Source organism: Pongo pygmaeus, chromosome Y (genome assembly GCF_028885625.2).
Source record: "Pongo pygmaeus isolate AG05252 chromosome Y, NHGRI_mPonPyg2-v2.0_pri, whole genome shotgun sequence".
Classification (NCBI taxonomy): Eukaryota; Metazoa; Chordata; class Mammalia; order Primates; family Hominidae; genus Pongo; species Pongo pygmaeus.
Genome location: NC_072397.2, coordinates 30,016,900 through 30,034,587, shown reverse-complemented (window position 1 = coordinate 30,034,587; position 17,688 = coordinate 30,016,900). Strand labels below are relative to the sequence as shown.

The 17,688-nt window shown below is 38.7% G+C and overlaps 1 protein-coding gene and 1 pseudogene across 1 annotated transcript; both read right to left on the bottom strand.

Moving 5' to 3' along the window:
* Positions 1 to 11,727: 11,727 nt before the first annotated feature.
* On the bottom strand, positions 11,728 to 12,900 carry LOC134739080 (heat shock transcription factor, Y-linked-like; annotated as a pseudogene).
* A 2,689-nt stretch (positions 12,901 to 15,589) lies between these two features.
* LOC129025861 (glutamate dehydrogenase 1, mitochondrial-like) lies at positions 15,590 to 17,199 on the bottom strand. The gene is given in 2 exon segments (XM_054473426.2): positions 15,590 to 17,013; positions 17,016 to 17,199. Coding segments are annotated over 2 exon segments (1,470 nt in total). The 5' UTR covers positions 17,185 to 17,199; the 3' UTR covers positions 15,590 to 15,712.
* Between the last annotated feature and the right edge of the window lie 489 nt (positions 17,200 to 17,688).

The window sequence follows — 17,688 nt, the reverse complement described above, 5'->3', positions numbered from 1 at the left end:
GTCCACTCCAGACCCTGTTTGCTTGGGTATCTCCAACGGAGGCTGCAGAACAGCAAATACTGCACAACAGGAAATGTTGCTGCCTGATCCTTCATCTGGAAGCTTCATCTGAGAGGTGCACCAAGCTGTATGAGGTATCAGTCAGTCCCTACTGGGAGGTGTCTCCCAGTTAGTCTACTTGGGGTTCAAGGACCCACTTGAAGAGCTAGTCTGTCCATTCTCAGATCTCAAACGCCATGCTGGAAGAAGGACTACACTCTTCAAAGCTGCCACACAGGTACTTTTATGTCTGCAGAAGCTTCTACTGCCTTTTGTTCAGCTATACCCTGCCCCCAGAGGTGCAGTCTACAGTAGCAACAGGCCTCATTGAGCTGTGATGGGCTCCACCAAATTTGAATTTCCCAGCTGCTTTGTTTAGCTACTTAAGCCTCAGACATGGTGGATGCCCCTCCTCCAGGATTGCAGTTGCCTTGCAGCTCAATCTTGGACTGCTGTGCTATCAGTGAGCAAGGCTCTGTGGATGTGGGACCCTCTGAGCCAGGCATGGAATATAATCTCCTTGTATGCCATTTGCTAAGACTGTGGAAAAGTGCAGTATTAAGATAGGAGTGTCCTGATTTTCCAGGTACCATCCACCATGTCTTCCCTTGGCTAAGAAAGGGAATTTCCCAACCCCCTTCCTTCCTGGGTGAGACAATGTCCCAGCCTGCTTCAGCTCACACTCCATGGGCTGCATCCACTGTCCAACAAGTCCCAGAGAGATGAACCCACTACCTCAGTTGGAAATGCAGATATCACCTGTCTTCTGTGTCACTCTGGGAACTGTAGGCTGTTCCTATTCAGCCATCTTGGATCAGTCCCTCAAGTCTTTCTAGTTTTTAAATGGAGATATTTGGTTTTTCCCCATATGCCTCAATGGGCTCCCAAATGTTTTATTGCAGATTGTCCTAAAAGAGTGTTTTCAGGCTGGTGAATCAACAGAAAGATTTAACTCTGTGAAATGAATCCAAATGTCACAAAGCAATTTCACAAATAGCTTCTTACTAGGTTTTATCTCTTGAAATTATGTTTTTCCACATAAAACTCAAAGGGCACCCAAATGTGTCTTTGCAGATTCTCCAAAAAAAGTCATTCCAACCTGCGGCACAAAAAGAAAATTTTAAATATGTGACATGAATCCACATATCACAAAGAAGTTTCACAGATAGCTTCTTCATAGTTTTCACCTGGGGATATTCAGTTTCTCCCCAAGTACTCAATGGGCTCAAAAATTCCCTTTGGACATCATTTAAAAGGAGAGTTTCCAAACCACTGAATCAAAAGAAAGGTGTAACACTTTGAGATGAATCCAAATATTACAAAGAAGTTTCACAGAAAGCTTGTTTCTGGTTTCTATCTGGGGATACTTTGTTTTTCACCACACACTTCAGTGAGCTCAATATATGCCTTTGCAGATTCCACAGAGTGTTTACAACATGCTGAATGAAAAAAAGGTTTAACTCTGTTACATGAATCTACACATCAGAAAGTAGTTTCACAGAGAGATTCTAGTTTTTATCTGAAGATATTTGGTTATTTTCCCATAGGCCTCAATGGCCTCTCAAATGTCTTCATGCAGATTCTCCAAAAATAGTGTTTCTAACTTCTCCATCAAAAGACAGTTTTAACCTGTGAGATGAATCCCCATATCAAAAAGCAGTTTCACAGATAGCTACTTTCTAGTTTTTATCTGGAAATATTCAGTTTTCCCTCATAGGCCTCAATGTGCTCTCAGATGTTTCATTACAGATTCTCCAAAAAGAGTGTTTCCAACCTGCTGAATCAAAAGAAAGTTTTATATCTGTAAGATGAATCCACACATCAGAAAACAGTTTCATAGATAGCTTCCTTCTAGTTTTTACCTGTGAATATACAGTTTTTCCCCATAGATTTCAATGGGCTCCAAAATGTTCCTTCACAGATCACTTTCCTGGCATGGTAATCCAAAATGGCCTTTTGAACCGTGTCTTGCAAATGGGTGACAAAATCTGGATAAGGCTCCCTTGAAACCTGTTGAACTGAGATAAAATGCGGATAAATAGTACCAGGGTCATGAATTTTTTCCCTGGCTCTTAGGCATATAGTTCTGAGCTGATGAACGTTTTCAACACCCATTATCATTGCTTGATTTTCAGTACTTCATGTCTGTCCAATTCCAAGCAACTCATCAGATGTGATATTAATGGGAGGTTAGGCTTGCGCATTTCTGCATGTCTGATTTGTTGCTTGATCCATCCACTAGGTTTTAAATTACAGAAATTGAGAGGAGAACAAGGTGGATTAGGTTAATGACTCCTAATCTATAAGTATTAAGTGTTGGTTATAAGCCACAGATTGTAATAAGGAATGAACATAAGGAGAATTTGGTCCATATTGTCCAATTGCTTAAGTCTTTTAATATTTTAAAATAAAATAGCTCCCAGTCTGCTTCATCATGTTCTCTGGACTTCTCAGCTGGCAGAATATTTAATGAAAACTGCCAAACATCCAAATACCCCATTTCTCCTCTTGGGAGAATGGATGCCTGCATTATCCCTGAGCCATCATTAGTATTTGGGGTGGCTCACAACATTCCTTTACCATAATTAGCAGGTGTACAAGCTTGGGTCATTCCCTCACTGTAATTGGCTGTTGGGTAAGCCTGAAGCTTTCCTTCACCATAGTTAATGGAGGGACATGAAACAGGAGTGGCAAGCCACATCTCAGTCTCCCTTTCCAGAAATTCATAAGGCTCAGGCAGGGGTGACCATTCCAGGCCTTCCCCTAAAGGCCTTCCCCTAAAGGCACAGTAGGTGGCACTGTTTCTGCAGTAGATGGAACTGATCCTTTCATAAGTTTCAGGAAGTTAGCATATATAGTTTCCCATTTCTCCCCCTTTTTAAGCCTAGACTGTGATGGTTCACTTTGCTGATCATCAGACTTCTGATTATTAAAATTTTCTATGTCATCCTGAAACTCCTACTCCTTCCACTTCAGTGAGGAAGCACTTCAGTGCTCTTTTAATTGCCAACCACACAGACCAAGAGGAGAAAGGAATATTGTGGCTCTCTTGTTGTGCTCATTTTAAGTCTGATCTGACCTTATACCAATCTTTTACATTCTTTTTTCCATATTCCAGGAACCAAGGAGAATACTCTCCTATGAGATGGAACAAAGATGTGAGGTTTTGGGTACTCACAATTGCCCCACTGCAGCACAATGACTGCAGCACCAGCCTTAAGTAATTAGCAAACTTACTTTCAGCCTGACCCATATTTTCCTGTGGTTACCATGGAATTCTCCATAAAGACTGAAGTGAAAACTTACGTGGGTGTCCTTTGTCAGTCATGCTCCACTTTCCATACTCTGGCATATCTTCACTGGATTATTTGTAGAGATTATAGGGAGACCCGTGTTGGGTGCCAGATGTTGGGGAATCCAACCCCACACCACCCAGCAGGTACCTCGTCTCTGGTGGAGAAAAAAGGAGTTAGAAAGAGACAGCATAAGTGTTTAAAAGGTGGGTCTAGGGGACTGGAGCATTGAAGGCTTGCTCACAGCCCAAAGTTCTCAGGCTCCACTCAATTTATTGGTATACAGGCTCTTTGTTCTTACAGTAGATGGGAAGGGGAGGAAGGAATGAGGAAAAGGATTAATCAGTGAAGGAGAGCTTGTGAGTCATTCCATAAAATTTATAGCAGTGGTGATTTATGTGAATTTCCTTGAGGAGAGGCGTGTGTCTAAACTACTTAAGACTTTTAACTTATTGGGACTGAAGCAGGTGGTAGCAGTTTTTAGGGGAAGCTAAGATGTTTGACTATACTCCACTGTTTCAATGGAGTATTATCATCCTGAGAAAACTGTGGAATGCTGCTGAGTGGTTATGCTCTTGGGGCATAAAATCCTGAAGGCAATAAGGAGACTTTTCTTCTCAGAGGCCACCTATGGCTTTCAATGTATGTCCCATACAGGGGAGACCAACACAAGTGGCACCCTAGAAACTCTCTTTCCCACATTTCCAACCAGATAAATCAAAAGAAAGGTTTAACTTTGTGAGGTGAATCCACACATCACAAAGCAATTTCACAGACACTTTCTTTCTAATGTTTTGCTGGGGATATTGGATTTTTCCACATGGGCCTGAATGGACTCCCAAATATCCCTATGCAAATTCTCCAAAAAGAGTGTTTTTAACCTGCTGAATCCAAAGAAAGGTTTAACTCAGTAAGATGAATCCACACGTGACAAAAGCAGTTTCACAGATAGCTTCTTTCTAGTTTTTACCTCAGGATACTAGTTTTTTACCCAATAGGCCTTAATGGGCTGTCAAAAATCCCTTCATAGATTCTCCAAAAAGAGTGTTTTTAATCTGCTGAATCCAAAGAAAGATTTAACTCTGTGACATGAATCCACACATCACAAAGCTGTTACACAGATTCTTTCTAGTTTTTACCTGTGAAAATTCAGTTTCTCCAAATGGACCTCAATGGGTTCCCAAAAATCCCTTCACAGTTTCTCCAAAAAGAGTGTTCCCAACCTGCTGAATCAAAAGAAAGGTTTAATTCAGAAAGACGAATCCACACATCATAAACCAGTTTCATAGAAAGTTTTTTCTAGTTTTTACCTGGGGATATTGGGTTTTTCCCCATATGCCTCAATCGGCTCCCAAATGTGCCTTTGCAAATTTTCCAAAAAGATTGTTTCCAACATGTTGAATCAAAGGAAACATGTAACTCTGAGAAGAATCAACAAACCACAAAGTAGTTTTACAGATAGCTTCTTTCTAGTTTTTACCTGGCAATATTTGGTTTTTCACATTGTCCTCAGTGGGCTTCCAAACGTCCGTTTGGAGATCCTCCACAAAGAGTGTTTTAAACTGCTGTGTCAAAAAAGAGGTTTATCTCTAAGAGATGGATCCACACACCACAAAGCAGTTTCACAGATACCTTCTTTCTAGTTTTTACCTGGGAATATTTAGTTTCCCCATAGGCTTCAATGGGTTCACAAATATCCCTTAGCAGAATCTCTAAAAAAGAGTGTTTCCATCCTGCTGAATCAAAAGAAACATTTAACTCTTTGAGATGGATCTACCCATCACAAAGGAGTTTCACAGACAGCTTTTTTCTTGTCTTTACCTGGAGATATTAAGTTTTTCCATATGGGCCTCAGTCGTCTCCCAAATATCCCTTTGCACATACTCCAAAAAGAGATTTTCTTTTTCTTTTCTTTTTTTTTTTGGAGGTGGAATCTTGTTCTGTCACCCAGGCGAGAGTGAAGTGTTGCAATTTCCCAATCACTGCAAACTCCACCATGCAGGTACATGCTGTTCTCCTGCCTCAGCCTCCCAAGTAGCTGGGACTAAGGCACCCACCACCATGCCTGGATAACTTTTTTTTGTATTTTTAGTACATATGGGGTTTCACCATGTTAGCCAGGACCATCTCAAACTCCTGACCTTGTGATGCACCCACCTCAGCCTCCCAAAGTCCTGAGATTAGAGGCATGAGCCACCCCACCTGGCTGAGATTTTCTAACTTGATGAATCAAAAGAAAGGATTAATTCTGAGATGAATCCACAAATCACAAAGCAGTTTCACACATAGATTCTTTCAAGTTTTTACCTGAGAATATTCTGACTTTCCCCATGATCTTTTAAGGGACCTAAAATATCCCTTCACAGACTTTCCAAAAAAAAAAAAAAGTGTTTTCAACCTGTTGAATCAAAAGAAAGTATTAACTCTGTGAGAAGAATCTGCAAGCCACAAAGCAGTTTCACAGATAGTTTCTTTCTAGTTTTGAATCATGGGATATTCCATTTTACCCCATTGGCCTCAATGAACTTCCAAATGTCCCTTCACAGATCCTCCAAAAATAGTGTTTCCAACCTGCTGAATCAAAAGAAAGTTTTAACCCTGGGCTGTTTGACAGACAGCTTGTTTTTAGTTTCTACCTGGGTACATTCCGTTTTCCACATGGTCCCCTAGTCTCCTAAATTAACATTACAGATTCCCCAAAAAGAGTGTTTCCAGCCTGCTGAATCAAAAGAAAGTTTTAACTCTGTTAGATGACTCTGCACATCACAAAGCAGTTTCACAGATACATTCCTTCGAGTTTTTCCTGGTGATATTTGATTTTTCCCCATGGGCCTCAATGAGCTTCTAAATATCCCTTCCTAGATTCTCCAAAAAGAGTGTTTCCAACCTGCTGAATCAAAAGAAAGGTTTAACTCTGTGACATGAATCCACACATCATGAAGTCATTTCTCATACATCTTCTTTCTAATTTTTATCTGTGATATTCTCTTTTTCCTCTAGACCTCAATGGGGTCCCAAATGTCCCTAAGCAGATATTCCAAAAAGAGTGTTTCCAACCTGCTGAATAGAAAGGACACTTTACTTCTGTTAGATGAATCCACACATCACAGAGTAGTTTTACACATAACTACTTCCTAGTATTTACCTGGGGATATTCAGTTTTTCCCCATATGATTCAATGGTCTCCAAAATGTTCCATTGTAGATTCTCCAGAAAGAGTGTTTTTTACCTGTTGAATCAATAGAAAGGTTTATCTCTGTGAGATGAATCCACACATCACAAAGCAGGTTCTTGATAGCTTTTTTCTAGTTTTTACCTGGGGATATTGAGCTTTTCCCCATAATCTTCAATAGGTTCCCAAATGTCTCTTCTCAGATCCCCAAAAAGAGTATTTCCAACTTGCTGAATCAAAAGAAATGTTTAAAACTGAAATGAAGCATACATCACAAATCAGTTATACCAATAGCTTCTTTCTAGTTTTTACCTCAGTATATTTGTTTTTTCCCCATGGGCCTCACTGGGATTACAAAATTTTCCTTTATACATTCTCCAAAAAAAAAGTGTTTCCAGCATGCTGAATCAAAAGAAACGTCTAACTCTGTGAGATGACTCCACACATCACAAAGCAGTTTCATAGATATATTATTTCTAGGTTTGGGGAAAAATTGGCATTTTCGTTATGGGTCTCAATGGGCTCCCAAATATCTTTTTGCAGATTCTCCAGAAAGAGGGTTTCCAACCTGCTGAATCCAAAGAAATGTTTAACTCTGTGAAATGAATCCACACAAAACAAAGCAGTTTCACAGATACTTTCTTGCTAGTTTTTACCTAAGGATATATGGTTTTTTTTCTGCATGGGCCTCAAATGTCTCTTAAATTTCCCTTATCAGAATCTCCAAAAAAAGTGCCTCCATCCTGCTGCATCAAAAGAAAGGTTTAAACTCTGTGAGATGTATCCACACATCACAAAGCAGTTTTACAGATAGCCTCTTTCTAGTTTCTACCTGAGGGTATTCAATTTTTTCCCTTAGGCCTCAAAAGTGTCCCAAATGCCCCTTTGCAGATTCTCCAAAAAGAGTGTTTCCAAACTACTGTATCAAAAGAAATGTTTCACTCTGAGCGATGAATCCATTCCTCATCTGTGGAACAAGGCAGTTCCACAGGGAGCTTCTTTCTAGTTTTTACCTGGGGATATTCTCTTTTTCCCCATAGGTCTCAATGGCCTGTGAAATGTCCCTTTGCATATTCTTCACAAAGAGGGTGTCCAATCTACTGAATCAAAAGAAATGTTTCACTCTGTGAGATGAATCCACACATCATAAAGCTATTTCACAGATAACTTCTTTCTAGTTTTTACCTGCAGATATTCAGGTCTTCCCCATTGGCCTCAATAGGCTTCCAAATGTCTCTTTGAAAATTTTCCAAAAAGAGTGTGTCCAACCTGCTGAATCAAAAGAATTGTTTAACTCTGTGAGATGAATCCAGACATCACAAAGCAGTTTCACAGATAGCTTCTTTCTAGTTTTTTCCTGGGGATATTCTGTTTTTCCCCATTGGACTCAAAAGGCTCCAAAATGTTCCTTTGCAGATTCTTCAAAAAGAATGTTTCCCACCTACTGAATGAAAGCAAAATTTAACACTGTGAGATGAATCCACACATCATAATGCAATTTCATAGGTAGACTCTTTCTAGCTTATATCTGCAGATATTTGATTAATTCCCTTAAGCCTCAACGGGTTCCCAAATATCCCATCACAGATCTCCTGAAGGAGTGTTTTCAACCTGCTGAATTAAAAGGAAGGTTTACCTCTGTGAGATGAATCCACACATCAGAACACAGTTTGATACATAGCTTCTTTTCAATTTTGATACGGGGATATTCTGTTTTTACTCTAGGCCTCAATGGGCTCCCAAATGTCCCATCACAGATTCTCCAAATACAGTGTTTTTTAACTGCTGAATCAAAAGAAAGGTTTAACTCTGTGAGATGAATCCATACATCACAAAGTAGTTTCATAGATAGTTTCTTTCTAGTTTTTATCTTGGGATACCCCATTTTCCTCCATAGGTTTCAAAGGACACCAAAATGTACCTTCACAGATTCTTCAAAAAGAATGTTTTCAACCTGATGAATCAAAGAAAGGTTTAACTCTGTGAGATGAATCCAAACATCACAAAATAGTTTCAAAGATACCGTCTTTCTAACTTTTATCTGGGAATATTCAGTTTTTCTTCATAGGCCTCAAAGGACTCCCGAATGTCACTTCACAGATTCTACAAAAAGAGTGTTTTCAGCCTGCTAGATTTTAAGAACTGTTTAACTCTATGAGATTAATCCACACATCACCAAGTAGTTTCACAGATAGCTTCTTTCTAGTTTTCATCTGGGGATATTCTTTTCTTTTCAAAAGACCTCAATGGGCTCCCAAATGTCCCTTTGCAGATTCTCCAAAAAGAGTGTTTACAACCTGCTGAATCAACAGGGAGGTTTAATTCTTTGAGATGAATTTACACATCCCAAATCAGTTTCACAGATAGCTTCTTTCCAGTTTTCATCCAGGGATATTTTGTTTTTCACCATAGACCTCATGAGCTACAAAATGTTCCTTCACAAATTCTGTTAAACAAGTGTTTCCCAACTGCTGAATGAAAAGAAAGTTTTAACTCTGTGAGATGAATCCACACATCACAAAGACATTTCACAGATAGCTTCTTTCTAGTTTTTGTTTGTGGATATTCTGTAGTTCATTATAGGCCTCAGAGGACTCCCAAATATCTCTTCGCAGATTCTCCAAAAGTTTTCCAAACTGTTGGATCAAAGAAATGGTTTCACTCTGTGAGATGAACCCACACATCACAAAGCAGTTTCACAGATAGTTTCTTTCTAGGTTTTATGTGGGGATATTAGGTTTTTCACCATAGTCCTCTATGGGCTCCCAAATGTCCCTTTGCAGATTCTACAATTATAGTGTTTCCAACCTGCTGAATCAAAAGAAAGGTTGAACTCTATCAAATGAATCCGTGCATCCAAAGTCAGTTTCAAAAATAGCTTCTTTAAGTTTTTATTTTGGGATATTTGAATTTTTTCCATAGGCCACAAGGGGCTCCCAAATGTCCCTTTGCCACTGGGAATTGCTACTGCAAATAAAGGAAAGAATAGTAAGGAGACAGCTAGTTCTTTCAGGCAAGGATCTGCCAGTCAAAGCAGAAGATGAAAAATAAGTTTTAGAAAAAGCATGGAAAAATCACAACTAGACATAAAAAGAAAGCGTGATAGTTGAAGTGATAACCAGTGATGCTAGTCTCCGTAAGTCAAAATTATTGCATCTCTAATGAACGATACTGTGACCTACCCTTTTAGAAAAATTTGTGGTGAGGAAAAAACGATAAAAAGTAATGCCACAACACCAAGAATGTTCATTTTGACAATGAAAATAGATGTTATATTCATATGTCCCAGTCAACTTTGACTAATTCACATACATATGTGTATATATATACACACACACATATATGTATTAGGTACTGTGTTACATCATTTTTGGGTGTCCAAGACAGACAGACAAGAAAACTAATTTGATAGATAAGAAGCAACTCCTGGAAGGAGTGATGTCTGTGTTGTAGGAGTCTTAAGTAGGCAAATGGGGGAGAGACTTTTATCTCCAAGAGAAAAAAAAATGGGACTCAAGTTACCAGATGGAAAACGACATGTCTGAAAGTGGAGCTGTCTGAATCTCTCACTGTGGTGAAACAGAAGGACATGAAGCTGAAATGAAAACAAATATCAGGTCTGGAAGGGATTTATTTAGCCATGCTGAGGATTTGGACTCAGAATCTAAAAGGTATTAAATCCTGACAAAAGCAATTAAATCTGACTTTGTATGGAGAATGAAACCAATGTGATGAAAATCTGCATTAGAGGTGGGGTTTGGTGGCTCAAGCTTGTAATCTCAGCACTTTTGGGGGCCATGGTGGGTGGATCACATGCAGCCAGGAGTTCAAGACCATCCTGGCCACAATGTTGAAACCCTATTTCTACTAAAAATATAAAAATTAGCCCAGCGTGGTGGGCATATATAATTTTACCTGCTCAAAAGATTGAGGCACAAGAATTGCTTGAACCCAGAGGTTGAGGTTGCAGTGAGCTGAAATAATGCCACTGCTCTCCATCTGGGGTAACACAGGGAGAAGTTCTCAGAGAAAAAAAAAAAAAGGTAAAGAAATGTGCATTAGAAAACATGAAAGGTGGACTCTAGCAGGAGGTAATGAAAGTCACAAGCATGTTGGAATGCTTTGATATAAGATCAAATGGTGTTCTGTTAATTCCAGCTGTAAAATTCCACCATGTGCTGACAGTGATGCAATCCAAGAGCGTAATATGATGTAAATCTTATTATTCAAGTGATGACACAAATAATTGTGATCATGGACACTGAGCTCACTACGTAAGAATTGCAATGAAGAAAATCTTTGCCAACTAAAATCTAAAGTTAAAACAACTGAGGAAATGTAACTGAGAAAATACTGAAGTATGTAGTGTGTGTTAACCTTTCTCTAGATGTTCTCTGTATGTGTGTCTGTGTGTGTTTATGTGAGCATCTATTCCCTTTGTGCCATCCAAATTTATGCCCTATTTGATTTATGCCAGACTACCTGAGAAGTCACTTACTACTTTTTCCTAACTGCAGTTGTTTCCTTTCCCTTGCCTGCTCTCATGGTTTTGTATGTCCTCTCCAAATTTTACATTGAAATTCTGCGTTCATTGTGATAATGTTGGGAGGTAGGACTTTTGAGAGTTGATTAGCCATGTGTTTAACCTCGTGACTGAATTGATGGTATTATCTGGAGAACAAATTAGTTATTTCGTGAGTGAGCTTTGATGAAGGATGAGTTTGGTCCCGATTTTCTGTTCATCTCATGCCCTTCACCAGATAAGGTCCACCTGCATGTTGTAACATAGAAAGAAGATCTCATGAGATGCAGCCCCTTGACTTCCCCACCTCCAGAACCATGAGCAAAATAAGCCTTTCTACAAATTACCCAGGCAGTGGTACCATGTTGTTTCAGCAGCAAGTGGACCCAAAGACTTTATTATTTTTTCCTCTTTAAAGAACTAAATTACTTAACTTACAAAGGAGCACATCAAATTTCCTTACAAATAATCAAAAAGCCCACATATATTTTTATAGGAAGTAGTACAATAGCCTGACACAGAAAGAAAACACCATTTTACTTTTAACTATACTTTGAGAAATAAAGAAAAAGCAAACATATAAGTTGACATGCAGTTTTATTTTTCAGTAAGATAATTGCAGATATTTTTAGGGTTTTTTTGGTCTATGTAAATGTTATTCTCTGTTGTCATGCATAATCTGATACTGTTTTAATGGAAGATCATTTGTAATTAGGGTGATATTTGTCCAGTTCTGATGGTTGAAGATCTAGCCTGGAATGAGGGACAGCTGATGTATCAGGTATCGTAGGCATTTGCAACCATGGTTTGCCTACTGGTAGCAGGTTAGGATGTGGAGCCTCGTTGACTAATACCACAGGATATCTTGTTGGAAGAGCAGATGGTTCCACTATCAGCTCCAGAAAACCGTTTTGCAAGGGAGATAGGTTGTTGTATTGAGAAGTTGTGGTTGTAATGAAATTCACAATGTGGCCACTTGCTTGGATGCAGGTGCTATGAGAGTGCATATGAATAGTGGTCAACTGATTTAAAATAGCATGCTGATCTGTTGCAATTTGTTGAGACAAGTGACAATAACAAACACTTAAAATATCAGATTTCTGTTTCATCACACAAACTTAATATCATCAAATAATTCATGAACTTGGTTTACTATTTTTAAGAAAGTGCTTTTGGGAAAAAAGCACTAAAGTTGTTAAGGCCTCAAGTGAAAACATGTTATATATTAATAGTAACATTGCATTAAGTGGCTTTGGTAGATTTATTTTGATTTCACTGGTAAGATTCAAAGTTGTTAGCAAAATTTCTTAAAATGCTGGAAGGTTAAAGCTCAAGCTGAACTCAATAATTTCAAAAAATTAAAAAAAAATTTACCTTAGTATTTTATATAATTTTCAAAATCTGGCCTTACTGCATGTATTAACATATTTACTGATGTACAAAGTAAAATTACATATATACTCTATGTAAGGTGGTAACTGAAATATGTTAAATATCTTGCTTAAGACAACGGATTCATTCTCTTCTGCAAGAAAGGTGGCTACAAAGGCAGATCTTTGAAAATTCTGTCAAATTTTACTAAATCCATAAAGGCTGACCTGTCAAACAAATCTTTTGATTCTGTCATCTTGAAATATTCTGTAAGGAGTCTTTCTATCCAAAATTTCTTTCTTGACGAGTTCTTCATTAATCACTCTGCAAGTTCCATTCTCATCCCATAGAATAGACTTGAATTGGTCACTCTCAAATATTTTCTGATATTTCCTGGGGAAGATCACAGAAAAAAAAATCATTACCTTTATCTGGCTCAGAAACACACACTGTGTCACATGGCCATTTTAACAAGGATTCTTGTGAAAAAACCTAAACAGCATTTTCTTCAATCATTGACCTTAAGTCTGAGTCCCCAAGGAATGTGTATTTACACAGTGGAGATCTAGCAGAGGCTTCTGAATCAACTAATTCATCTCTGGGAGAAACAACTTGAGTTTCTGAAGAAACATGTGCCATCTCAAATAAATATTTCTTTAGATACTCTTCCAGCCTGTATAGTTTTCAAGACTGAAGCTTCAAACGCAGCTTCAGAAGGTCTATGCAGGTAAGGCAATCTAAAGCATCACTCTAGTATATGTCAAGCTGAATAGCAAAGACATCACAAGAGGACTTTAGTCTCCTAGCAATCAACAAAAATCTGGCCAAAAGTGTTTCCTTCCCAGTCTGAGAAACGTATCCAGTGAAAATAAAATATAGACTGCTCACTTACACATTGTAGGCTGCAAAATCATATCCCTGTAGCAGCATTTAAATAAATAAGAAAATAATGTCCTCAATCCCTGAAATAAATGTAATTCTCTCCCTGACACGGACATTCTTATTAGATTGGTGAGAGGAGAATAGGTCCTGGTAATTGCAAAATGAAAAAAAAAAAAAAAAAAAGAAAAAAGAAAAGGAAAACAACAATGAACGATTTTAAAACCTCTATGACTTTGGCATGTCGGATTGAAAACTGTTGCAGTGCAAAACCAATGTGGTAAAAAGACAGCCATAGAGAAAAAAGTAGGTTACTGGTTATCAGAGGCTGGGAAATAAAAAGAACTGTTTAGTAGGTATGGAGTTTCCTGCTGGGCAATAGAAACATTTAGGAACTAAAGATAGATGATGATTGTACAACATCATAAACATATTAAATTCCATTGAATTGTATACTCATATGTAATTTTTCATTATGTGAAACTTACCTTGATAAATCAAGGGGAGAACAATTGCGAATAAAACTAACAAATTATGTTTCAGAATAAAAAGTTATTTATATGCATATCTCTTCAAAACCTTTTTCAGTCATATCAGAAAAATAAATAATGATTTTATTTGGTATGTCTGTAAATATCTGACAAACCTTAACAACAAAAGAGATTTTAAATGAAGGTGATTTACTTGTAAGGAGATCCCAAAGAATAGGAGATGTAAATAAATAATAATAACAATAAAAATAATAACAACAAGAAAATGTAAGAAAAGTAAGTATGTACGTTTGTCTAAGCAGTAAAATTTTTATTTGGCTCCAAGAACATAATCTCTATAAAAACGATTTTGTAAGGAATAATCTTTGTGTCCTGCAAATAATTGTTATCATTATTAAGCAGGATTTGAATTTATAATGTAATATTAATATTGAATAAAATAACAATGCTGCATTAGCAGTAAGACTTTTTATATCTTTATGGTTGAAATTTGACATATTAAAATTTCAACTCTGGCATTGATAAGTGTTGAATGCGTGTAGAAGAAAGAAATAAAATATAGATATTTCTCATATCGTAGGAGGTAGTTCTCTCATACTGGAAAGAGGTGTCATTGTAAGAAGATTGTCTTGGTTTAATATCCTTTAGGTTTTGGGTTTTTTTTTTTTTTTTTTTTTTTTTTGGAAAACGTAGACTTTAAATAACTGCTTTTATCAACACTTTAAGCCATGCAGTTACAAAGTAGTTAGAAATTTCTGAAAGGTGTTATAGTTTAAAAAAAAAAAAAGCTGATTCTTGCACATGTATTATCTAGCACTTCATGGGAACACTACTGTTCAAAAGGCCATGGCAAAATAACTCCCAAATGAAACACTCAACCCAAGGTTGTTTTCAGCTCTCTGTTAGGGAAGCTGGGTGCAGAATGGAAAGCCTCTAAAAGGAGAGGATACAAAGTCAGGTGAGTAGGGGTCATTGGCAATGCTCAGAGGCTGCCAGACTCCAAACAGGGAGCCAAAGTGTTTTTTTTTCTGGGACACTCTACTTGAATTATAGTTTAGTCACCATAGATCTTCAAAAGAGAACAATTAGTTAACATGATAAAAAGTTTCCTGCATTCTTTGGACTATGTGTCTTAATTATAGTAAGCAAATTCTGACTGTTTTAACGAAAATAGCCTCCAACATTTTGCGTGTTATGAAGAAAACTTAATTATCCACAGGGCTTTTAATGTTTGCTGGACAACAATACATGAATGATAAGCTATAAATAATATTGTTTTATGATATAAAAATACTAGTTTTTTTCATTTATTATTTTTATAGGCATTCACTATTTGAGTCAAGGTTAGGCTTGTTAAGTGATTAAAGACAATTTTATTACAGCAGCGTGTACTTATTCTATTCTAAAATAATAAAATTCATAAACAGAAACAGCTTTTGTATTTGTTTGCAACCTGCAGAATTGAGTTATTTTGCTGATATAAAATACTAAGAATTCACTTGACGACCATGCCACCTTTTGAAAAGGCCACAAACCTACTTCTTAAATGTGTTAAAGTTACAGCATGTCCCAGACTCATCCAGAGCAAAATAAGTAAGCAACTGACTGCTCTTGACTCTCCCTTCCCCAGCACTAGCACTGATTGTGTTGAGAAAAGCCACGGAGCAAGACTGCACAGCCAGATGGAGGAGGCTTTTTATTTGAAGGCAAAATACCAAAATGGCTCTCTGGTGTAGGTGACTTCTACTTTCACACTCAGCTTGTACATGATCCTCTAACCTTAACTTATTTCTCCTTAACGGGCTGATTTGGTTGATTGTTGAGAATGGTATCCATTATTAATGAGTCAGGAGAGAAAGGGATTTCTGTAGTTGCATGTAAACTTGTGATAAGTCTGCAGAAGTTACACGTGAAGAGGATAGTGAGGAAGTCAGCCATGATCCATCTATGTGAAGGTCACACCAGCTTCATTGTACACTTTGAAGACTTTCTCAATGGTATTGACATAAGCAGCTGTTCTCAGGTCCAATCCAAGGTTATACTTCCTGTCTGTGTACATGATTTGCCTCGCAAAACGCTCCATTGTGTACACCAAGCCAGAGTGCTTGATGTCTTTCTCAGATGCACCCGGTGTCCTGTCTTGGAACTCTGCCGTGGGTACAATGGGAATAGTTCCACCATGCTTTCCAAATTGTCTTTCTAAACTCTCTTGAACAGACTTAAGCAAGTGGTAGTTAGAATCCCTTTCATATTTGAAAGTCAAACGGCTACAGCTGACATGATTTAGATTCTTCAGCCACTCAAAGTAAGATACTGTCATTCCTCCAGCATTCAAGTAGAGATCTGGAATAACAATTATGTTTCCCTCCAGGAAGATCTTGTCAGCTTCTGGAGTTGTTGGCCCCTTGGCACCTTCAGCAATGATATTGCCTTTGACTCTGGGTTCATTGGATTTGGTCAACTGCTTCTCACTGGCAGCTGGGATCAGTATGTCACAGTTGGCTGCCAAGATGCTTCCTTCATAGGGCTTTGCCTTGGGGAAGCCCAGAATGGACCCACGTTGCAATTTGAAGTCTTCCACTTCCTTTGGGTAAATACCACCTGGATTCCATATACTCCCTTCAGACTCACCAACATCAATACATTTAGCACCAAACCGATGTAAATATCTCATAGAGTGTAGGCCCAGATTACCAAATCCCTGAACGACAAATGTTTTATCTCCAAACCCTGGTGTCATTCCTAAAATGCTCATGTAAGAAGCTTCATTGATGATGTTTTCAATCCCATGGAAGACACCATGGCCAGTAGCAGAGATGCGTCCATGGATTACCCCTTGGCTGATGGGTTTACCAGTAACATGAGCTTGTGTATTAATGTCATAGTGTTCTATGGTACTGGCATAGGCATCAGTGATCCAGGACATCTCCCTCTCACCTGTGCTCAGGTCTGGAGCAGGCACATCAATGCCACGACCAATAAAGTCCTTCTTTGCCAGCTCCATGGTGAAGCTCCCTGTGATCTTTTCCAATTCATTACTAGTATAGTTCTTGGGATTGATCTTAACACCAACTTTAGCACCCCCAAATGGCACATCAACCACCGCACACTTGTGTGTCATCAGAGAAGCCAAAGCTTTTAGTTCATCTACACTCACATCAGTGCTGTAATGGACACTTCCCTTGCAGGGCATGCGGTGCTGGCTGTGCTGGGCCGGGTAACCTTAGATGACCTCCCAGGAGCCGTGTCTTGCCCGATGCGGAAGGAGAGACTCAGCACATGGTTGCAGGGCTTGATTATCCACAGGATGCCGCACAGCCTGTTCTCCTTCTGCTTCTCGCTCTCCCAGGTCCTCATGTCCTCCACCAGGTTGTCCTCCACGATGCTGGCGCCGCAATTGAAGAAGCCCTCCACCATCTTGAAGAAGTTGTGGTCGTCCTAGAGGTCGGCCACCGCCTCGCTTTAGTGGCTCCAGGCGGCCAATGCGAGCCCCGACTGCGGGGTTGGGGTGGACTGTCCCCGGGTCTGGCCCAGCAACGCAGCAGAGTGGGCAGCCGCTGAGTCCAGGGCAGCGGGCCCGGCCCGGGACAGCAGCAGGGCTTCACCCCAGGTTTTGCGGTTTTTTGTTCTTGTTTAATTCAGATATTTTTCTACTAATATTATGTAACAAAAATGTTCACATCAGTAAATTCTTTGTGAAGATAAAACCCGTCTCCTACCAGATGCATATGGGTCCTGAATTTTGACCGTTTTTTAAATTAAAAAAAGTGCAAAATTAAAATATATATATTTTTTAATTTTTTACTTTTCTGGAGAATTTTCATGTTGCTCTATCTGAAGGGAGTATACGCTTCTTTTGTGATGGGAGGGGTTGAATGATTACTAACAGTAGCAAAAGATGGGACATGAGTGTGGAGAAAA